The sequence below is a fragment of the Peromyscus californicus genome, unplaced genomic scaffold (genome assembly GCF_007827085.1).
Source record: "Peromyscus californicus insignis strain IS unplaced genomic scaffold, ASM782708v3 Scaffold_5__1_contigs__length_169319896, whole genome shotgun sequence".
NCBI lineage: Eukaryota > Metazoa > Chordata > Mammalia > Rodentia > Cricetidae > Peromyscus > Peromyscus californicus.
In genome coordinates, this window is record NW_026294573.1 from 140,418,056 (window position 1) to 140,442,547 (window position 24,492).

The following is a 24,492-nucleotide window of genomic DNA, read 5'->3' on the forward strand; positions in this document are numbered from 1 at the left end:
TCCTGTTTCATTCCTTCACCTTCAGTCTATCTACATCATGATCGTTGAGGAGACTCTCTTGTAGACAGCATCTAGCTGAGTCATAGTGCTTTCACTCTACCAGCATCAACTTTCAGTGGCATATCTCAGCCATCCACATTTCGTGTAATCATTGAAAAGTTAGATTAATCTTGTCACCTTACTTCAGATTAGTTTTATCATCTTCTTATTGTCACTGTCTCTGCTTTTCCTGACTCTTATTTCTTCATACTTCTGTGGGTCATGTGAACATTTTTTCTAGAAGAGTATTTATCTATGGTATTTATGAGCATGTCCCTTTGCAAAGTGATGTCAGTGATTTTTCTGGCTAGAGCATTATATAACCGTAACATAAAAGCCTACTCGTACTACCATTTTACTTACGTGAAACAAGGGAACCTTATTTCTGTTTATGTCACTCCTCCTTACAATATACTTCCCGTAAGTATTTCCTGTTCACAGTGAAGTCTTACAATGTTTGCTTATACCACCATGCATCCTTTAGAGAACTCAAGAAGCCTTTCACACAGGGAGTTTACAGTCTGGCTGTCTTTTTCTTTCTCTTTGCATCTATCACTTTTAGTTTTTTACTTATTAGGTTCATTTGTTTTCTTAAGTCTACAAGCTTTTGTTTGTTGTCAAATAAAGGGAATTAGAAACTATCACTTTTTTAAATAAATTTTCAGCCCAATTCTTTCTCATGGTGCTCTCCAACTCTAATGGTAGGGGTGGTAGATGTTTGTTATAGCTCTGAGTCCTTTAGGCTTTGGTCAGTTCAGTTTTGTTTACTTTTTTTCTGTTGTTTAGATACGGTGTTTTCTGTTTTGCTATGTTGCTGTGTATTGATTCTTTCCTCTCTACTGTGCAGTTGAAATTATCGATCAAGGTATATCATTTTCTCAGTACTTGTAAACAGGGACAGAACGGGCATAATGATGCTTGTTCTTTCCTATGATGTTTAACAATTGTCGAATACATAGTTCAACCAGGACTAGAATTATACCCATTCCAGTGATACTTATGTCCTTTTCAGAGTCCAGATTTTCCTAAGTACTCTACCCAATGAGCTATGAACCAAGGAAGTTTTCCCACTCATGGGAACAGGCATCATTCCCACCTCTGTGGGATGCTGGATACTATTTTCTAATCCATTCTGTTGGTTTTCTCCAGCCTCAAATTTGTTTCTTCAGTTATGCTGGAGATCAAAGCTATGTTGACTATTTGAGGAAACTAAAGACCATTAGAATTTTCTCATGTTATAACTCCAGAGTTTGCCTCCACTCTGTCTTCTGAACTTCAGCTGTTCATTTTCCCACTGAGTTCTCCACTACCTCTGTTTAACGCCAGAAATCTTCGTCTCTAGCTGCTGTTCCTCTCCCTTTGCTACAGTCTGCCAGCTGGTTCAAGTTGTCAGCTTGGGTGCTGCTAGGACTTAGCTCATGTGTTCTGCCAAAGATTACTGCCACTTAGGACCCAATACCCAGTGAACTGGGAACTATAGTTTCATAAATATTGTCTTCTTAAAGTTATTTCTGGCAGGATATAATATGCAGACTCTATTACTTCATTTTGATAGAATATTGCATTTTTTTCTTTTTAAGTTTTAACTTATAAGAACTAATTATTCTTTGACGCTGGGACCATTGCTAACTTTTGACCAAATGGCTATGGTAAGCTAGATATTCCCCTAAGTATTTAGCAATGAAAGAGAACTTTGAAAAAAACTAACATATCACTTTGACTTTTAATTACATTTACTTTTCTACAGTAAAAGATTTCCAGAAATCATTAATCTGCCCAATATAAAACAAATTAAGGACAAAATAGGATATCAAATTTGTTTTTTTTTCTGATTTTCAGTCCAATATACAATATACTTTCTACCAAGGTACATTAATATGAACTCTAATTCTACTTTATTTCAAGTCTTGTACACATCTTGCCCAAAATCTCAACAATAGAAGACTGTCTTAGAAGACTCTGTCTTAGCCAGTGTTCTATTTTTGCAGAGACACCATGGCCAAGGCAACTCCTATAAAGGAAATCATTTGATGGGGGACTGGGTATAGCTTCAGAGGTTTAGTTCTTTATTGTTATGGTAGGGGCATGGCAACATGCAGACACACATGGTACTGGAGATGTGGCTGACAATTCTGCATATAGACGGGCAGGCAGCAGGAAGAAATAGAGCCATTGGCCTGGCTTGGGCTTTTGAAACCTCAAAGACCACCTCCAGTGACACACTTCCTCCAACAAGGCCTTACCTCCTAATAGTGCCACTCCCTGGTAACCAACTATTCAAATCTATGAGTCTATGGGGGCCATTGTTATTCAAATAATCACATAAGTCCAATCTACTGCTTATTCTGCTGCTGATTTATATGTGTGTATTGACCTCAACTTTACCTTTAAGGAAACAACTGACCCAAATTAAAGGAAATGAAAATGGTCTTCTGGGCTTTCAACCCATGCTTATTTCCACAGCATGCTATTATCGCCCTTGTCGTGCACTGTGACCTTTGTTTTATTTACTTTAGTATAGTGCATGCATCCTGAGGGCATACATTGTTTGACAGAGCATGAAGAACACAATAAGGGCTCTGTTCCTCAAAAGCACAATGGTAACAAAAACCATAGTTTTAAAAATATTCACTTCTGCTTTGAAAATTGGAACATTATATGATATATTGGTTAAACTGTGTGAGAGCACACAGTGTGTTAGTGGCGGGACTTAGAACCAAAGTCCTCAGATACCTAGTATATCTTCTTTAAACTGAGTTGTCAGCTTTTTACTTTATATTCATTAACAAAAGAAATGGAGCATTTGGCAGTCAGTTCTCTTTGACAAGGGGATTAGATGAGAATTAGCTGAGGGAAAAATAAACAAGGACAATAGCTTTTAAAGAAAAATGACTCTCATTGGAGCCAAAGAAGATGTCGATCCAGAGATCAATCAGCAACCAGAGGAGATGGAATGGAACAAGCCTAATCCTTAGTGGAGTCAAAGTGTTCTTGTAATTTCATTTATTAATTCTGCTACTTTTTCTAGTGGAATTGTCTTAGAGGACAACACCTTATACTAGAAGACTTGTGTCTTGTGTCATTAAAAGTAGGACAAAGTCTAAATATTGGAAATAAGTTCTATTGAAATAAGAACTTATTTTGAGCCTCTTCTGGGGACGGTGCTTAGAGGCACTCAGAATGGTCCAGCGTTTGACATACTGTCGTAGGCTTTCCTACAACACAGCCTCTAACAAAACTAGGCTGTCTCGAACCCCTGGCAACAGGATTGTTTACCTTTATACCAAGAAGGTTAGAAAAGCACCTAAATCTGCATGCAGTGTGTACCCAGGCAGTCTTCGAGGGGTTCGTGCTGTGAGACCGAAAGTCCTTATGAGGTGGTCTAAGACAAAGAAGCGTGTCAGCAGGGCCTACGGTGGGTCCGTGTGTACCAAGTGTGTCTGTGACAGGATCAAGCAGGCTTTCCTTATTGAGGAGCAGAAAATTGTTGTGAAGGTGTTGAAGGCACAAGCACAGAGTCAGAAAGCCAAATAAATATGCAGCTTTTTTAAATAATAAAGGTCAAGGCTTGGTCTGTGGAAAAAAAAAAAAAAGAACTTATTTTGCCTCAACATGGTGTATAGATGTCTATTCCAATTGCATTTTCATGAAGCAGAACTGACTTGACTTTAATCTTTTATACCTCAGGGATTCCTCCAACCAGTCGAAGCCAATGTGTGCTAGCTGCCACACACCACAGCATCTAACACAGAGACAAGAAACAAATTACCTCTTTGCCCACAACAAGTCTCTCATAAAATGTGCAGTGGTCCTTTTGCAGCCGTCAGGGACACACATCTTACAAAGAAGGTTCCTTGCTGCATAAAAATTTAAAATCAAACTGGAAAGCATAAAACGTAGGAAATGTCATTAGGCAATAACATTTTACAAATCAATGGTGCTGGAAATAAAAAGCAGGAGATCATATATCACCCACAGTTTGTAAGTTAGAACATGCTAAACACTCCAGGCTTTTGAGACACACAGCATCAGCTTTATTTGATTTTTCAAGATGTGAACATTTTGTCCTATGAAAATTCAAGGATGGGATTTTGTGGAAAAATCATTCTATTTTGCTTTACTGGTACAACCTCAATTTTATAGATAAATTGTGTGTGTGTGTGTGTGTGTGTGTGTGTGTGTGTGTGTGTGTGTGTTCACCCCTAAGGAGCTAAGGATGGAAGTCATGACCTTGTGTGCATCAGGCACATACTCCTCAAATCACACACCTTTAGACTTTAAAGTGCCTCTTTAGAATCTAAAGAGACACATGTCTCTCAACCTGACTATTAAGCTATTGAAACAATTGACCCCCAAAATGGGAATTTCCCCAGGAATGTCATGCTGGGAGAAGGAAAAAGTGCCAGTTTGGGGGCATTGGGGTGTAAAGTCTCTGGAAAGAGATTTCACACAGTTCTAACAACTTGTCAGACCACTTAGCAGGATGAGACTGAAACCCAACCAAGGATGGGTCACTGGATCTCTTTGCCCCTCTTCCCCATATGGCCACACTGAATAATCTCTAGTCTTTGCTTTCCACTTTTAATTTGGTTCTTTTACTTGGCTTATTGAGGATGGGTATTTGGTCCTAACTTGGGACATAGGTTGCGACCCCAAGTTTGATACTTCCAGATCATGAGGTAACAGAGTTACATCCACCTCTGGGCTCCACCTCCTCTTTGCAAATGCTCCTTTCTGCTTGCCTCTCTAGAAAACTATGTTTCTTTGCCTTTGTTGTGTTCCCATTTCCTCAGAACTGCAACATTCCTTCCTAGAGGAAAGAGGGAGGCTCACAGGGGAGGCTTACAAATTGATCAAGGCTCATCCTCAAGGTGATGTGTACAGTAACTACTGCGGGAGAGCTCTGCACTCAGCCACCACGCCTGCACGTTGTGCCCGGAGCTTCAGCGATGCAGCTTTCAGGACTGGTCTGTCATGAGAGGTGGGCTTTTCCATGGTGCAGCTGCCTCTGGTTCATCCATGTTCCTGAAAGTCACCTCAATAAATACATTGATTTACTAAGATAGACGTAGGTGACATCATTTCTTTAGTTTGCAACCAGTGCCCTATTTGGAAATGTTTGTTTGCCTCTCTCCAGGAAGAGTCTCACAGAGCCCTTCACTGCAGTCTTCCTTTAAAACCAGTAGGAAAATTACATATAGGCATGTGTGTGGAGCAAGAATAAAGAAAAAAATACAATAAAAACAAATTAATGATAATGAAACAAATAAGAGCAAAGCCTTTTACTTTTTGCTACTTTTTACTTTGAATCTGAAAAGAGAGAAAGCATCTTTTGATTTCGAAAGCTCGGACACAATGGTTCAACACCGCTGCAAGCGGCTCCGTGCCAGCTGCTTCCTCTGCTCCAGAGTACACAGACTGTTGGCGTGATCCGACACATTCCAAGGAGAACCAACCCCTTGTGCCTCCCTTTGGCTACCAGATATCAAAGGTCCCCAGAATTGGAACTTCCTTGCTGGGAGACAGGAATGCCAGAGGAGTCTTGTCTCCCAGGGTGAGGTATCACACAATTCTGATAGTTTGGCAAAACATTTTGGAGGTGAGGTTGTAGCCCCAACAATAGTGGTGTGTCAGTAGTGTCTGGGACCACACCTTAACAAAGAAGCTGAGCTGTTCATACCTCTTGCCCTTTATTTAAACCTTTTAAGCATCACATCAGGATCCAGAAGACAGACTTAAGAATCATTGGACCTCTTTATTTGTCCCTCTTCCCACCATGGCACCATTGAATGAACTTCCTCTCTTTCTATGACTTCAGCTGGCCTATTGAGGACTTTGGCTAAGCCTAGCTTGTTAGGGCTGCTAGTGACCAGGATTTGGTTCTAACAACACCAACAGCAATAGGAAAAGCCTGGGAGCCCAGAAGGGACATACTGGAGGAAAACAAAATGTCACAGGTCCTGTATCTACTTTGGCAGACTTTGAAAGAAATGAAGTGTTAACAACAATGAGATTTAAAAAACAAAACATATGCTGGTCTTGTGATGGTTCTGAGTTTGTGTTTACTCCAAAATGTCTAGCTGGATGACGTCTGAGAGAACCAGGACTGTGTCTTTTGATAAAAGTGGCAATAAACAGCAGAAGGTGAGGGGAGAAGAGAGGGGTGGGAGAGAAGAGAAGAGAGAAAGCAGGGGGAAGAGGGGTAAAGAGGAGATGAAAGGCCCCCTTTAGAATCATGTTCCCAGGGAAATGTCTGTCAGGCATCCTAGCAGCAGAGCAGATGCAGCCCTCTGGGCACACCCACTTGAGCTGACTGGTCCCAGGGACAGGCTCCTGTTTGCAACCAGAGCAGTTTTAAGGCTCTTTGTTTTACTCCTGCTGTTTTTCACATTAACTACAACTCCAGCCTTTAGAGACTCAGCAAGAGGAAGCTACCAATCTCTCCCCTGTTAATAGGAGTTCACACTTTGGTGAGTCAAGATTAGCAAAAGAAATGCTTTATGCAAATTAGACATAGGAAAACCCAGTCTCATAGTTTAGATTTGAAGTGTCTACAGGAAACATTTTCTCAGCCAGTGTCATTACAGAGGTGAGTTTAAAGAGTAAACCCACCCTTTCTGTAAAGGTCACAGAACATTTGAATTTTCTTGTTACTCACCTAAATAACAAACGTTAGTTTTAGAATGTTAAATCAAGCTTTCTGGCTGTTTATTTTACATATAATTACTTTGTTTACACACATATTAGTTTCCTGAAGTTATTTTGAATAAGCCCTATTAAATATAAGACAAGTTTAAGAAGCATGTATAGGGCACAAATTACTGACAATGATAAAAATAGAATGTTTTGGGGTTGGAGAGACAGCTCAGTGTTTAAAAATACTGCTCTTGTAGAGGGTTTAGGTTCTGTTCCTAGCACCCACGTAGCAGCTGACAACCATCTCTAACAGCAGTTTCCAGAGCATCTGATGCCCTCTCTGGCATCCTTGGGCATTAGGCATGTACATAATGCACATACATATGTGCAGGCAAATACTCATACACAAATAAAAAGAAATAAGTCCTTTTTTTTTTTTTTGAGACAGAGTTTCTCTGTAGCTTTGCACCTTTCCTGGGACTCACTCTGTAGCCCAGGCTGGCCTCACACTCACAGAGATCCCCCTGCCTCTGCCTCCCGAGTGCTGGGATTAAAGGTGTGTGCCACCACCACCCGGCTCAAAGTAAGTTCTTTTTAAAAGCAAGACATCTTAATAAATCATGAATATGATTTTTAGAGATTGTAAAAAATAAAATGCATCTGAAAAGTCTGTCCTGGAGAGTCGGAGACTTGGATGCAGCCACTCTTGTTGACAATAGTAATACCTATGCATAAATGTATGGACATTATGAAATCTATGTCTTACCTGATACAATTCTAAAGATTTTTGCCCTTGTTTTCTTTAATACTTAAAGCGACAATAATTTGGAAGTACAAAAGAAAATCTAAAACTGTCACTTTGTTCTCTAATCCCAGAAAGCAACCGAAGATCAGTTAAGTTACTGCTTTCTCACAGAGCACCCTGTGCTCACTTCTTGTCCTCAAGTGATTCCATTAGAAATTGCTGTGGCATTCACTTCCAGATGCATACTAGGATTTCTGGAACATTCTAGGCACCCACATCTTTTTAAAGTAGCTAAGGTATAGTTATGAAAGAGTATTTATCTTATATAAACTCAAAGTATTAAAAATAGAAGTTGATTTTTATATATCCTTATAAGTTGTGTAGTTAATGCTTAATAATTTTTGTGAAAAAGTAAATTAATGTGATGGAGAAGGACCACTGAGATTTCCAGGTTTTTCTCCTTGTCTCAATAGCAAGCAATTTTGTTTTTCATTTATGTTTTGAGCTCAAGGTATAATGACAAAAGTCTTGGCTTAGCAATAAAGTCTTTGTATTAAAAAATACATAGATACACACATATGTGTTTGTATAACCTGTGTGTATACACATGTGTAACTTAGAACAATAGCTGCCATTGGACGTGGTAGACATGTGTTGTGGCGTGGATGTTGAGTGTCTCATGGAGGCCCACATATTAATAGTTTCATTAGAGAGTGATATATTGTATAATATTTTGTTTATGTTTTGACAAATAAAGCTTTCCTGGAGATCAGAGGGTGGAGCTAGCCACTAGAGACTTCTTACCTCTATGAAACCTCAGACCAAATGGGTGCCCTGTCTCTATGATTCCTCAGACTGAATGGGTAGTCAAGATCCTGTCTCCACCCACCTTATAGTCCTGTCTCCACCTCCTGATTGTGCTACAATCAAAGGCATGAGCCTTCCAAGGGCTGGGGTCAAAGGTGTGAAGCACCACTGCCCAGCTCTTTTCTCTTTTAGACTGGTTCAATCTCATGTATCCCAGGGGTGCCTGCTTCTTCTTCCCAAGTGCTAGAATTAAAGGTGTGTGCCACCACTGCCTGGCCTCTGTGGCTAACTAGTGGGTAGCTCTGCGCTCTGATCTCCAGGCAAGCTTTATTTGTCAGAACACAAACAAAATATCATACAGTGGTGTTATTGGGAAATAGAGATTTTAGAAGATGGGTCCTCATGAGAGGACCTTAGGTCACAGAAGATGGACACTTGAAGCTGGTTGTGGGACCCCAGTCCCTTGATTATGCTGTTATACTTTTGTTATGAGTGAGCAGTTTGCACTGCTGTGAAATCCCTGTCCTTGCCATTCAGTAGACCCACCAAGGACCGAATCTATGCCCTCCAGTCACGGACTATGGAATATAATTATCTCAAGTATTTTGTTATAATGATGGGAAGCTGACTCACACAATGGGATGACATAGCTACATTTGATGGCTCAAAGGAACACTAGGGAAAGAAGCAAACGGTTCTCTAAGTTTCTCTATGGACCAATGAAAATATCTCATACACAGAGTGGGGAAAATGCTTGAAAATTACCTATCTGATGAGAAATTAAGTTTCAGAATAGATCACTAATTTGAAGTTGGACAATAGACTCTAATAAATATTTGTCCAAAGAAGATGAAGAGATGTTAGATTAGACTGTAGAATGTCCTTCATAGGCTTGTGGGTATAAGCACTTCATCTCTGGCTGATGGCTCTGTCTTGGGAAACTGGAGAACCTTTAGAAGTTATGGAGTAGCTAAGGAAATCCTTCTTCCAGGCCTAGGTGCTCTGCCTCCTGAATACAACCATGTCAGTAGCTACCCCACAAGGAAATAAAATGTAGGCAAGTTCAACTTGCTGCAGGGAGAAGAAAGTGCTAATGGTAGAAGCAATGGGTGAGAAAAAGAACCAACTAGAAATGGTGGGAAGAGTTGGTGGAGAACATTAGTCTCTGTCCAATATGTAGGGTTTTGTCTCTCATCTGCAAAAAGGAGCATGTGTAAATTTCACCAGTAGCTTTAAGAGTAGACAGGTGTGATAGTTGAATGAGAATGGCCCCCACAGTCCCATAGGTTTGAATACTTGGTCACTAGGGAGTGGAACTACTTAGAAGGATTAGGAGGTGTGGCCTTGTTGGAGGAAGTGTGTCACTGGGGGTGGGCTTTGAGGTTTCAGAGGCCCAAGCCTGGCCCCGTGGCTCTCTCTGTTTTCCTGCTGCCTGTGGCTCTGGATGTAGAAAATCTACTACTAATCCAGCATGCCTTACCCAATGTCTGCCTGTATGCTGCCATGTTCCCTGCCATGATGATAATAGACTATACTGTAAGCAAGCACCCAACTAAATGATTTTCTTTATAAGAGTTATCTAGGCCATGGTGTCTCTTAACAGCAAAGAACACTGACTAAGACAATAAGGTACTCCTAAGGTAAGAAGATGAGCTGCAAGGTATAAGCAGTCTCCACACCATAGTAAGGAGATCTGGAAAGATTTCAGACACAGAAAATATGGTAAGGTATATATATATATATATATATATATATATATATATATATATAAAATCAACATTACATAGAGGGGAGAGAGAAAGAAAGATGGGTTGCACAAAATGTTTCAAAATGTAGAATCACAGGTAGTTATAAATCAAAATACATATGTCCTTCTATTCTTTCAGCAATTTTCCCCAAGTCCACTTCCTTCAAAACATTAGAATGACATCAATCAGGAAACTGAGGTTGATACAGTAAAGAACAGTTTCATCAGGCAATGGTTCCATTTCATGAGCTTCAGTGTCCACATAATAAGCGTGGCTACTTTGTGGCTCAGGTCTAATAAGTTCACCTTGACATTGTTTTACAGGATGTTGGTATAATGTCAGTGGTAGATACAAGTTGCTATACATTTATCCAGATGCATAGGTCCCACGCAACAAACAGAGAACCTTACCATGAACAGTAGACTCTGGGTGATTATAATGTGTCAGCTGTGACATGTTGGCCAATTGTAATAAGTAGACCATTCTGCTGTAGGAGGCTGCAGGAAGAGGATCTCATGCATGTATAGGAGCAGGTAGAATGTAGAACAGCTGTGTGTCTTCCTCTGAGCTTTGGTGTGAACCTAATTGCTTTTTAAAATACAACTTATTAAAGCACTTTATAACCAAAATAAAAATTATTTTGGGGCATGATCACAGAGACACCCCAGGAATACATTCATGTGCACATAGTCAGTGACATATACAAGGCCCAAAAGTCCCTGTACACACACACACACACACACACACACACACACACACACACACACACGCACACGCACACGCACACGCACACACACACACAGATTCAGCATCCTCTGTGAACACATAAGTCATATGTCAACTGTAGATTGTAAATGGGTTACCATTGCTTGTCTGTGTAGTTGGAAGTTTTCCTATGTCCCTCCTGGTCCACAACCACTCAGACCCAAGTAAACACACACAGGCTTATATTAATTAAAACTGCTCTGCCATTAGCTCAGGCTTACTACCACTTACTACACTTAAACTCAGTCCATTTCTGTTAATCTATATGTCACCACATGTTCCATGGCTTTACCTGTGTTCCATTACATGCTGTTCCCTGGACAGTGGGCTGGTGTCTAATGATGGGTGATATCATTCTATATGCTGTGAAAATGTGTTGCTCTGATTGGTTGATAAATAAAGCAGTTTGGCCAATGACAAGGCAGAATAAGGTTAGGGAGGACATTCTAAAGAGAGAGAGAGGAAGGAAGAAGACAGAGCAGGGGAGACACTGCTAGCCATCACCAGAAGAAGCAAGATGTAAAGGTGCTGGTAAGCCACAAGCCACGTGGCAAAATAGAGATTTATAGAAATGGGTTAATTTAAGATATAAGAACTTGTAGCTAGAGTTTTCCTGCCTGACCCACAGTCAGGACAAATCTCTCTCACCCGCCAGTCCCACAGCCACTCAGACCCGACCAAGTAAACACAGAGGCTTATATTGCTTACAAACTGTATGGCTGTGGCAGGCTTCTTGTTAACTGTTCTTACAGCTTAAATTAATCCATTTCTATTAATCTATACCTTGCCACGTGGCTTGTGGCTTACCGGTGCTTTACATCTTCCTTGTCCTGATCGCGGCTGGCAGTGTCTCCCTGACTCAGCCTTCCACTTCCCAGTTTTTTCTCCTCCTTGTCCCGCCTATACTTCCTGCCTGGCCACTGACCAATCAGTGATTTATTTATTGACCAATCAGCAACACATTTGACATACAGACCATCCCACAGCACTTCCCCTTTTCTTTTCTTAAAAAGGAAGGTTTTAACCTTTACACATCTCCAAAGTCAGCTTGGTATATTTGGGAATTTGGGCGTAGCTCCTCTTACTACTTCCTGCTGGAGGGGGGCGCTGTATCTTCTGGGGAAACAAAGAAAATTTTAGGATCATGGAGTAGTCCGTGAGGCTGTATCGTCTGAGCCAGTTGCCTTGAAACCATTCTGGATGTTGGATCATCTGGGCCATGGTGTCATCGGAGACCTTTCAGGTGGTCTTGGCTAGTCAAACCTAATGTGTCTTAATCTGGAACAAATCCATAGCCTCTGGCTTTCTGTGGAAACAAAGGCAGAGCCTCCTTTCCAAAGCAACATATCCTTACATCCAAATTTTGAAGTCAAGGTACTTTTAAAATATACATTTTGGCATAACTCAACAGCTTTTGTAATCAAATGTTTTTCTTTAGTTACGAATATCAAAGAGAACATAATCCAGATTCTCTGTGTGGTAGCCATCTTTACGTGGCTTATTTTTTTATATTAGCTTGAGCCTATTGCTTTGAACTGCAGCCTTCTAAGCTTGAAATGGCGCTGGCGCTGCTGGCTCCACCCACTTCAGCTTCCCAACATGGTGGTGATACGTTTTCCACCAGCTCTGGGAGCCATCAACTCTCAGAAATAGTGGGTCTATGCTTCTATCAAAGCAGCATGTAGCCCAGAAACCTCTTTTTGTTTTGTTTTGTTTTGTACTAGCAAAGGCTAAATCCACCACACAGCTTAATGTGCCACTTGCAGAGGCCTCATTCCCACCATACTGCAGGTCGAGCATGCATGCACGCTAGGAACCCGCCAGTAGCTCAAACCGGCAGGATGCCGCTAACTTGAAAGAGACAACTAGGAACTGTTTTAGCTCCGTTTTAGAATCTTTTTTCTCAGGTTTTAGGTAGAAACTCTTGCCCCACGTTGGGCGCCATTTGTAGCTAGAGTTTTCCTGCCTGACCCACAGTCAGGACAAATCTCTCTCACCCGCCAGTCCCACAGCCACTCAGACCCGACCAAGTAAACACAGAGACTTATATTGCTTACAAACTGTATGGCTGTGGCAGGCTTCTTGCTAACTGTTCTTACAGCTTAAATTAATCCATTTCTATTAATCTATACCTTGCCACGTGGCTTGTGGCTTACCGGTGCTTTACATCTTCCTTGTCCTGATCGCGGCTGGCAGTGTCTCCCTGACTCAGCCTTCCACTTCCCAGCTTTATTCTCCTTCTTGTCCCATCTATACTTCCTGCCTAGCCAATGGCCAATCAGTGTTTTATTTATTGACCAATCAGCAACACATTTGACATACAGACCATCCCACAGCAAGAACTAGATAACAAGAAGCCTGCCATGGCCATAATTTAAAGATAATATTAGCCTGAAGCCGGGCGGTGGTGGCGCACACCTTTAATCCCAGCACTCGGGAGGCAGAGCCAGGCGGATCTCTGTGAGTTCGAGGCCAGCCTGGACTACCAAGTGAGTTCCAGGAAAGGCGCAAAGCTACACAGAGAAACCCTGTCTCGAAAAACCAAAAAAAAAAAAAAAAAAAAAAAAGATAATATTAGCCTGTATATGTTTATTTGGGTCTGAGCGGCTGCAGGACTGGCGGGTGAGAGAGATTTGTCTTGATCGTGGGCCAAGCAGGAAACAGGATAACTTCAGCTACATGTCTGAATGTTAACAGCATACAGTCTCTGATCCTTTATGCACAGCCCTTACTTTGGTTGCTCAAGTAACTAAAGGTTTACCCTTAAAGGCCAAGCAAACAGTACTACTGTGGAGTCAGCAAGCCTACACGTGAGAGGCCCTGGGTTTTTACAGAGTTGTTCTCCACAAGCCAAGGCACTAGAATTAGCTAGTTGGCTTTCAGACCTCACAAAAACCAGACAAACTTTACACCAATTAAAGTTTGATATTTAAGATATGTATCTGAATACCCAATGTCTTGTCATTGCTGGGTATTGAACCCAGGACTTTCCATACAGTAAATGGCATCCTACCATGGAAGTATATTGCCGACCTAGGCATCTATGTTAGAACAAAACATATAAAAACAACTGTTCCCATCTGCATTGGCTCTGGGAATCAGGGATTGGTCTAGATGGTTTCTGTTAGTCAATGGAGTCTCCAAATGGCACTTTCTATCAGGAGGGTCTCAACTTAAGCTTTGGTGTTTTATTATATTTAAAATGCCATTAGGTTCTTTTTTGTTGTGGGTGCAATGATGTTTATTAATTTTATTAATAGTGTTCAAGAGAGTATGGCTCCCTATGCCCCTCCTGTTTTTCTGGGGGTCTGGGATGGAAACTGTGAGGGGGATCCTCAGTGTTGGGAGCTGAGTTGGGACAGGGACTGCTCAGCAGCTGGGGGCCTCTCTCTTGCTCCCATGTACTTGCTGGGCTGGGTGGTCCAGTGCTTGTTAATTCTTGGAAGCTAAGTAGGCCATGAGGTCCACCACCCTGTTACTGTAGCTGTATTCATTGCATATCAGGAAATGAGCTTTACAAAGTTGTGTAGATGTAATCAACCATCTTATTAAATAAGAAACACAGAGCCGATTCAGTGAAGAAAGCCAAGAGGTCAGAGCTAAGAGCCTCACCCTTCCTGCTTCAGCGATCCTCTTCAGTCAAGAGAGCTCTCCATAAAGGACCTACTTCCTGTGTGTATGTCTTTATATAGTCTAGCTGTTCTGCCTTCTCATTGGTTGTAAACCCAAACACGTGACTGCCTCGTCGCTGCCTGTATGTACAGCCCTCCAGGTCCTCTATGGTATTGAGATTAAAGGCGTGCACCACCACCGCCACGCACTTGCTATGGCTCTAATAGCTCTGACCCCCAGGCAACTTTATTTATTAATATACAATTAAAATCACATTTCAGTACAAGTAAAATACCACCACATTTCCCCTTTTCTATTTTAATAAAAAGGAAAAAAAAGAAAAAGGTTATAACTAACAAAAGAAAAACTATATACAAAAGTACAATAACTATATGCAATATATACAAGTAATGAATATCTAAACAATGTCTAGTTCATTTGTATTTGACAAATTCAGAGATAATAATTTCATTATCTATCCTATTTTGGTAAGTCCAAAATGTATCTAATTCACTTTCTATCCTAATTAATCTTCAACTATAACTAACTAATCTTCAACTATAACTAACTAATCTTCAACTCCCTCAGAGACCCAAGCAGGAAATAATATTAGCTAACAACAATAAAAACAGGAAGTGCATGCAAGCAACTTCCAAAAAATTTGTGAGTTGATAGAAACAGCCAGCTGCCTGGACAGTCACCTGAGGTTTCTCCGCAGCGTTGGAGCATCATCTTCAGCCTATAGACTTAGCGTATCTGACAGACTCATTTGTGAAGTAGGATGTACACAAGGTCAACAGTTCAACCTCACATTGGGTGAGAGCAGTCCATGTACCAGAAACACCTGAATTCCACTAGTGTCATGTCATGATTCAGGATTTTAAATTCTGGAAATTGTTGATGGTTTTTTAATTCAGCTGTCCATTCTTCTTGGCTATGTGTGTATGTGGCTTCATCTCAGCATCCCGTTCTTCTCCACATCCCTCTATCAAATGCCAGTCTACTATTGAGAGGCGTGAGCTTAGTTACTCTTCAAGAATAACTGTTTCAGCTGCTGTTCCATAGCACATCAGAGGCCATCGGCCCAATGCCTGTTCAGCTGCCTTTGAAGAAAAGGGCACTGTACCTTTTCCAAATTGTGAAGGCCACTTCAGGGATGATGCCATATTGTACTGGCCTCAGAAGATGCCTTTTGATAAAGCCATAACCACACTTGTTTTGGCAAGAATCAGTAGTCCTTTGTTTCATGTCCTGTCTGTCCATTTTGTCAGCAGTTAATTCAAGGATACTTTGTTGTCCAGTGGCTAACTTTTGCCACAATGAAAGTTAACTCCATATGCAGTTTCTTCAATGCCCATATTTTCTCTGAAGTAGATTGGTACTGCCAGGAGTCGACATTTCTCAAAAAAGAAAAATTTTCTAAGTTATTAAAACATTTTAAATGCCATATTCTGTAGATCTCTGAAGGGTTTGAAGATGACCTGTCTAAAATATATCTGCTCAATTTTGAAAACATTTCTAATATGACTACAAGTTCTATTGTAATGTCTAACTACTAACTTTCATTTCTTTATATCCTAATAGTTGGTAATAATAACATTCAAGGATCAGAAAATTGCATTGTTAAATGAACGGTATAAGTACAATTAGAAATATACATATAGCATTTTCTAACAATATCAATTTCAATATATATAATTTGTATATAATATAAAACAATCCATTCCAATGTAAAGTATTTAAAACTAGTAATTGTCTTTTTCTTTTCTTCTCTTTCTTTTTCTTTTTTTAAACAAGAACCTTAAATCTAATCTCCTTTGCTTAGCCTTTTTCCTAACCCTTGACAACAACTTGTAACCAACCCCCTTAAACAATGAAAATTATCCCAGACTCAAAACCCATTAAAAAGACCAAAAAACCACCCGCCCCACACCACCTCTTTGGGAATGTGGGCGTCGTATTCTTAAAATTGCTTCCTGCTGGGTATGGGCGAAGTTATCTTTATCCTGAAAGAAAAATTTTAGGTTAATTGTCAAATTCTAGGAAAGGTAACTATATCCTTCATTATTCAGTCTGTGTATAATGCCAAAGTTCAGGGTTTATCTCAAGCCCTTATTCAAGTATTCTTTGAGACTGGATCATCTCAGCTTGTCATCTCAAAATTGCTCTGAGCACCTTGTAGTTCAAAGCTGATCTGTAGATGATGTTTGTCAGCTTAGTGATGTTATTATTGTCCACGTGGAATTGTTGTTGTTGTGGGGCCCCATCTTCTTCCTGGAGACTTCAGTTGACGTTAGGCCTGGCCGTGATTTCCTGCAGAAAACTGATAAGAGACTCGAACACAAAGACATATATATGCAGCTAATTGAAACCTTTTTTCTAGAATTAGTTAGTACTCTATATGACCATTCATATCTTAACAAAGTTTAAAATGTATATATATCTATATATATTAATCTTGTAAATTTTGATATAAAATTTATACTTTAAGGAAAGTTTAAAGAATCAGAATAGAATCAAAGTTGAGATTAGTAATAGAATAGTCCCTTAACTAATTTGGCTTTTCTCCTGTCCCATAGCAGAAGATGGCTCTTTTCTTCTGGCATGATACAGGGAGTTTGCCTTTTCCTTTTAACAACATGCTTGAGTTTAAAGAAGGAGAGAGCCATTCTCCAACTCCAAAGTCAGCTTTAAATTTTAATTGAACTGGGACTATTAGAAGACCAATAGTGTTAAATCTTTAGAGAAAAGCAGAAACAAACATTTAGGAAGACATAAATATTTTTTAGATAATATATACCCATATGCCATTTCACTCTGTTCCTGGGATAGATGATTTGTCCCTTTTCTTCAGTTGTCTCATTTGTGCAGTGTTCTTCAGATTCCTTAACCTTCATTCTCCTAAAAGACAAAAACAAAAACCTTTCCCCAAGACTAATTTTGGGGATGTTCCTTTTTGGCAAGTTATTGTCTGATTAAATGAAAAGACATGTGTTACTGGTATAAGTTAGTTTAAATTGGATGTTCATGTTGGTTGATGAGCTATCACCTCCTCTAATTAAGAGGTTTCTCTTGTTCAAATCGAACCTTTATCAATTTTGATGGTACCCACAGCTTATCTTCTCCTGTAGAAACAAAAGCAAAACCTCGTCCCCAATGTAACACATATCCTGGTTTCCATTCTGAGGTCAGCACATCCTTAAAGTATATAGGCTGATTTAATTCTGTAGTTTTTTCTATTATCCAATGTCTCTCTGCAGCTGTTGTTCCTTTCTCATTGGCATTAAGAAAATTCGAAGTTAATGGAGCATTTTGCAGTCTATTTCTGGGTTTTTTTGTTACCCCTTTCTGTTTATTTAGCATATCCTTTAGAGTTCTGTTTGATCTTTCTATAACTGCTTGACCTGTAGGATTATGTGGTATGCCTGTAATATGCTTTATATTGTAATAAGCAAAAAACTTTTTCATTTTACCAGAGACATATGATGGAGCATTGTCAGTTTTAATTTGTGCAGGTATATCCATGATAGCCATAACTTCTAGCAAATGAGTGATTACAGAATCAGCTTTTTCAGAACTCAAAGCAGTTGCCCACTGAAATCCTGAATAAGTATCGATGGTATAGTGTACATATTTCAGTTTTCCAAATTCTGCAAAGTGAAACACGTCCATCTGCCAGATTTCATTCCTTTGAATACCTTTTGGGTTACATCCTGCTGGTAATGGTGTTTGATTGTAGAAGGAACAAGTAGGACATTTCTTTACTATTTCTTTGGCTTGTTGCCAGGTTATGGAAAAATCCTTTTATAAACCTTTACTATTTACATGATGTTTTTTATGAAATTCTGAGGCCTCCAGCACATTTCCTATCAATAATTTATCAATCTCATCATTGCCTTGTGCTAGAGGGCCTGGCAGACCAGTATGGGATCGGATGTGAGTTATATATAAAGGATGACTCCTTTTTCTGATTGTATCTTGTAATTGAATAAATAGTGAAGTTAATTCTGAAGCATCAGGGATAAATTCTGCAGTCTCAATGTGTAATACTACTCTTTCAGCATACTGAGAGTCAGTTACTATGTTGAGAGGTTCTGAAAAATCCATTAATACCAACAGAATAGCATACAATTCTGATTTTTGAACTGAATTATAAGAACTTTAAACCACTTTACTAAAATTTTCTGATTTGTAACCTGCCTTTCCTTGTTTGTTGGCATCTGTATAAAATGTACTAACTCCAGATATGGGTTTTTCCCGTACAATTTTAGGCAAGATACAATCAGCTCTCTTTATAGGATCAATTCTATCACTTTTGGGATATTTGCTGTTAATTTCTACCAAAAAATTACTGCAAGCTCTTTGCCAAGGTTCACTTTCTGTCCATAATTTTTCAATGTCCTCCTTAGTTAAAGGTACGACAATTTCTGCTGGGTCTATTCCTGCTAATTGATGAAGTTTCAATTTCCCTTTCCAAATCAAGTCAGAGATTTTTTCCACATAAGTTTTTAATTTTTTATTTGGTTTATTTGGTAAAAATATCCATTCCAATATAATATCTTCTGTCTGCATTAATATTCCTGTAGGAGAATGCCTAGAAGGTAAAATAACCAAAATGCAATCCAGCTTTGGATCAATATGATCCACGTGCCCTTCATATACTTTCTTTTCTACCAAGGCCAATTCTTTCTCAACTTCAGGTGATAATTCTCTTGGACTATTTAAGTCCTTGTCACCTTCTAAGGTTTGAACAAATTATTCAGTTCATCATTTTTTACCCCAACAATAGTTCGTAGATGAGAAATATCTCCAAATAATCTTTGAAAGTCATTAAGAGTCTGTAGTCGATCTCTCCTAATTTGCACTTTTTGGGGTCTAATTTTTTGTAGCTCTATTTTATATCCTAAATAATTAATAGAATCTCCTCTTTGTATCTTTTCAGGAGCAATTTGTAATCCCCAGCAAGGCAAAATTTTCTTTACTTCTTCAAACATTCTTTCTAAAGTATCTACATTTGAGTCAGCTAGTGAAATATCATCCATATAATGATAAATTATAGATTTAGGAAATTTTTTGCATATCACTTCCAATGACTGTTGTACAAAGTATTGGCACAGAGTTGGGCTATTCAACATTCCCTGTGGGAGGACTCTCCATTGAAATCTTTTAAGCAGTTGAGAATTACTAAAACTAGGCACTGTGAAAGCAAATCTTTGTCTGTCTTTTTCTTGTGAGGGTATTGAAAAGAAACAGTCTTTTAAATCAATAACTATGAGAGGCCATCCTTTTGGTAACAGAGTAGGCAAAGGAATTCCAGATTGTAAAGAGCCCATTGGCTGAATTACTTTGTTAAATGCTCTAAGGTCTGTTACCATTCTCCATTTACCAGATTTCTTCTTAATAACAAATACAGGAGAATTCCAAGGGCTGGTTGATTCCTCAATATGCTGAGCATTTAACTGTTCTTCTACCAGCTCTTCTAAAGCCTAGAGCTTCTCTGTTGTTAAAGGCCATTGCTGGACCCATACAGGCTTGTCTGTTAACCATTTTAAAGGTAGAGCTTTGGTGTCTTTGGAAGATCATCAGTTGTTGTGCCCTGTTCTTGTATAATATGGATGGTTGGTGACCGCTCAGAATAATGCCTTCTAATACTTCTCTCAGAAACATGTGCTAGTTTATGATTTGTTTCTGAGATTGGAGGGATGTTAATCTGACTATTCCATTGTCGCAACAAGTCTCGACCCCACAGGTTCATAGCTATGTTAGCTACATATGGTTTCAATTTTCTTCTCTGTCCTTCTGGACCTATACATTCGAGCCATCTTGCACTCTGTTTCACCTGAGATAATGTTCCAATTCCTAACAGTTGAACGTTTACCTCCTGAAGAGGCCAAGTTGGATGCCAAATTTCTGGTGCAATTATGGTAACGTCCGCACCTGTGTCTACCAGACCAGACAACAAAACACCATTTATTTTTATCAATAATTTTGGTCTTTGTTCATTAATAGAAGTTTGCCAAAAATTTTTCTTTGTGTTTTCTCCTGAATTTTCTATTCTCTCTGTTTCATCATCCTGACCAGCATGATTTATTCCAATAGGCATTTGGTTATTTAATTGCTCTGAGTAGGGGTTTCCTCTACAACTGCAGGAAAGGTTTGAACTGGATTTGCTATTGGGACCTGCATGAGGCCCCTCTGGGAGTTTCCCGAAGACTGATGCTAAGGATTACCCTGTCTGTCCCTTGTTGATCTACATTCATTGGTCCAGTGTTTTCCCTTACCACACCTTCTGCATACTCCAGAAGGAAGGGGCATTCTGTTGCCATTGTTCCTTGAAGAAACATTGTTTCTAGAAATGACCTGTTTACAGTCCCTTTTCAAATGTCCTTGCTTTCCACATCCAAAACATCTAACATTCCTCAAACCTTTTGAAATTGCTTCTCCTACCCACATATCATCATGCTCATGAGCTTCAGCATTAACCGTGTCTCTAATCCAATCTTCCAAAGGTGCAGATCTTGCCTTTAAAGGCCTGATTATTGTTTTGCATGCTGCATTCGCATTCTCAAAGGCCAAAGATTCAATTATTATCTTACTAGCTTCTGAATCTGGGACCATTCTTGTAACTAGAGTTTTCATGCTTGCCCACAGTCAGGACAAATCTCTCTCACCTGCCAGTTCCACAGTCACTCAGACCTAACCAAGTAAACACAGAGACTTATGTTGGTTACAAACTGTATGGCCGTGGCAGGCTTCTTGCTAACTGTTCTTACAGCTTAAATTAATCCATTTGCATTAATCTATACCTTGCCACATGGCTCGTGGCTTACTGGCATCTTCACATGCTGTTTCTCATCGTGGCGGCTGGCAGTGTCTCTCTGACTCAGCCTTCCACTTCCCAGCTTTATTCTCCTCCTTGTCCCGTCTATACTTCCTGCCTAGCCAATGGCCAATCAGTGTTTTATTTATTGACCAATCAGAGCAACACATTTGCCATACAGAACATCCCACAGCACATTCTCTTTACTGCTGAAGCCAGTCTTTGTAAAAAAATCTGTGAAAGATTCTTTTGGGCCTTGTATAACCTTTGTAAATGACTCAGTTTTTTTTCCTGGTTCCTCAACTCTGTCTCATGCATTCAAGGCTGCCGTTCGACATAAAATTAGGGTTTGGGCATCATATAAACATTGTGTTTGTGCTGAAGCATATTGACCTCCAATAAGCTGATCCTGGCAGACTTGGATTCCTTTATTCCTCCATTGTTTTTCTATGTTTTTAGCTTCATCCTTGAGCCAAGTTAGCCACTGAAGCCTTTGACTGGGTTCAAGAACAGCTTGTGCCAGCTCCCACCAGTCCTGTGGTACAATCCTCTTATATGTTGACCAAGAGTTTAACATTTGCTTTACATATGGGGAATGCATGCCATAAGATACTATTGCCTCCTTAAACCTTCGTAAATCTAACATTTCAATTGGAGCCCAAATATTTTGTGTAGTCATTTGATCAGGCAACTGCTGTATGGTTACTGGACAAACTAAGGGAGACTGTGTGAAAACAGGCTTTCTTTCTGTAACCTTATGATCCAATCTTGAAGCAACTTTACTGTTAGTTTCTTCTGTCTGAGTTTTTACAGGTTTAACAAATTTTTCTAAAGCTGTCACCCTGGCACTTAAATTGACTATCTTTTTAAATAGTAAAATGAGGATAAGCACAGTAATAAATTGCATAATTCGATCAACATTAATCTTATCATATAGTTGTTCCATTGTCAGACTGCCTAAAATTGCAAACAAAGCCCAATTTTCTTCCAATGTACACAGAAAACCCATTTTTTTAATGTGGAAAAAATTTCTCTTTTAAATAGTTTCCTTTAAAATATTTGATATGTTAAGTGACTTACCAAGTCCTCATACAACAGTACAAATCCGAGGGAATTTCAAAACAGCCACCTAGTGTCCGAGGTGTGAATCCAGAGAGAGAGAGAGAGAGAGAGAGAGAGAGAGAGAGAGAGAGAGAGAGAGAGAACACACAAGAACCATAGCCGTAAGTTCTGCCTAAGAGCTTGAATCCAGCCATGTGTTGCCGCTTGATCCGAGTCAAGGCTTGGCTCTGGCTACCTAAGCTCCAACCACGTGCGTTGGCTTTACAGTCAGGGGCCCTGTTCGGCAGGGCAGGCCTGAGTTGTTTGTAGCACCGGCTTTAAGCAAGTAGCTCAAGGTTAGTCTGGCCTGAGGCCAAGCTGACCTGGGCCCGGGCTAGGGAGCTGGCCCCCCAAGCGCGAAACCGTACCTGCCGGCCGCCCAGGCAGGAAACCGGACCTGCTGCCAAGCCAAGTTAAGCCGTTTTTAATGGATTCTTGTCACGTTGGGCGCCAAATGTAGATGTCTTATTAAATAAGAAACTCAGAGCCAATTCAGAGAAGAAAGCCAAGAGGTCAGAGCTAAGAGCCTCACCCTTCCTGCTTCAGCAATCCTCTTCAGTCAAGAGAGCTCCCTGAAAGGGACCTACTTCCTGTGTGTATGTCTTTATATAGTCTAGCTGTTCTGCTTTCTCATTGGTTGTAAACCCAAACACGTGACTGCCTCGTTGCTGCCTGTATGTACAGCCCTCCAGGTCCTCTATGGTATTGAGATTAAAGGCGTGCGCCACTGCCGCCACACACTTGCTATGGCTCTAATAGCTCTGACCCCCAGGCAACTTTATTTATTAACATACAATTAAAATCACATTTCGCCGGGCGGTGGTGGCGCACGCCTTTAATCCCAGCACTTGGGAGGCAGAGGCAGGTGGATCTTTGTGAGTTCGAGGCCAGCCTGGTCTACAGAGCGAGATCCAGGAAAGGCGCAAAGCTACACAGAGAAACTCTGTCTCAAAAAAAAAAAAAAATTAAAAAATTTAAAATCACATTTCAGTACAAGTAAAATACCACCACAAAGTTGTCACTGAGAGCAATGACAGCCCTGGCATCAAAAGTGGAAGAGTGGCTGTCATGCTTAAGGTCACAGGAGACAACATGGTCCTCAGTGTAGCCCAGGATGCCTGCTTTACCACCTTGATGTCATCATACTTGGCAGCTTTCTCCAGGTGGCATGTCAGATCCATGACAGACACATTGGGGGGTAGAAACACAGAAGGTCATACCATTGAGCTTCCCGTTCAGCTCTGGGATGACCTTGCCCACAGTCTCCACAGCACCAGTGGATAAAGGGATGATGTTCTGGGCAGCCCCACGGCCATCACACCACAGCACCTCAGAGGGGCCATCCAGTCTTCTGGGTGGCACTGATGGCATGGACTGTGGTCATGAGTCCTTCTACAATGCCGAAGTTGTCGTGAATGACCTTGGTTGAGGGGCCTAAGCAGTTGGTGGTGCAGGAAGCATTGCTGACAATCTTGAATGAATTATCATACTTCTCATGGATCACACCCATCACAAACATGGGGGCATCAACAGAAGGGGTGGAGATAATGACCCTTTTGTCCCCACCCCTCAAGTGGGCCCAGCCTTTTCCATGGTGGTAAAGACATCAATAGACTCTACAACATATTATGGACCAGTATCACCCCAATTGATGTTAGTGGGATCTTGCTCCTGGAAGAAACTGATGGCCTTTCTGTTGATGACAAGCTTCTCATTCTCAACCTTGACTGTGCTGTTGAACTTGCCATGGGTAGAGTCATACTGGAACATGTATACCATGTAATTGAGGTCAATGAAGGGGTCGTTTCCACCTTGCCAAATATGAAGGCAGCCCTGGATACCAAGAATCCAATATGGCCAATCTGTTTACTCTGGCCTTCACTATCGTGTCTCAGGAATGAGGCTGGTATGCATGAGAAGATGTGGCTGTCTCTGGAACAGAGAGCTGCCATTAGGTTCTTAAAATGACTGCTTTTATATACTTCTTCAACTTTAAAATTGGTGTTTCCTTCACATTGAGGACATGGGCCAGGCCTAATTAAAAACTTTCTATTCTATGCAGGTGAAGTTATCACAGCTCAGCTGTCTTGGTTAGGAAAAGGCTCAGCTGAGCACAACAGGTTGAGGTAAAGAGACCTGAGTCTACCTGAGTCTGCCATGACTTTCTGGACAAACCTAGTCAGGCCACCTGAGAAGCCATGACCTTAGTTTCCATGTCT

The 24,492-nt window shown here is 40.4% G+C and overlaps 1 protein-coding gene and 1 pseudogene across 1 annotated transcript; one reads left to right on the forward strand and one right to left on the reverse strand.

The window, feature by feature from the left end:
* The first annotated feature begins 3,188 nt into the window (after nucleotides 1-3,188).
* On the forward strand, nucleotides 3,189-3,613 carry LOC128097406 (60S ribosomal protein L34-like). The gene has a single exon (XM_052717903.1). It carries the CDS (start codon nucleotides 3,220-3,222, stop codon nucleotides 3,571-3,573), a length of 354 nt encoding a protein of 117 aa, XP_052573863.1. The 5' UTR covers nucleotides 3,189-3,219; the 3' UTR covers nucleotides 3,574-3,613.
* Nucleotides 3,601-24,225, reverse strand: LOC128097065 (glyceraldehyde-3-phosphate dehydrogenase-like; annotated as a pseudogene).
* Between the last annotated feature and the right edge of the window lie 267 nt (nucleotides 24,226-24,492).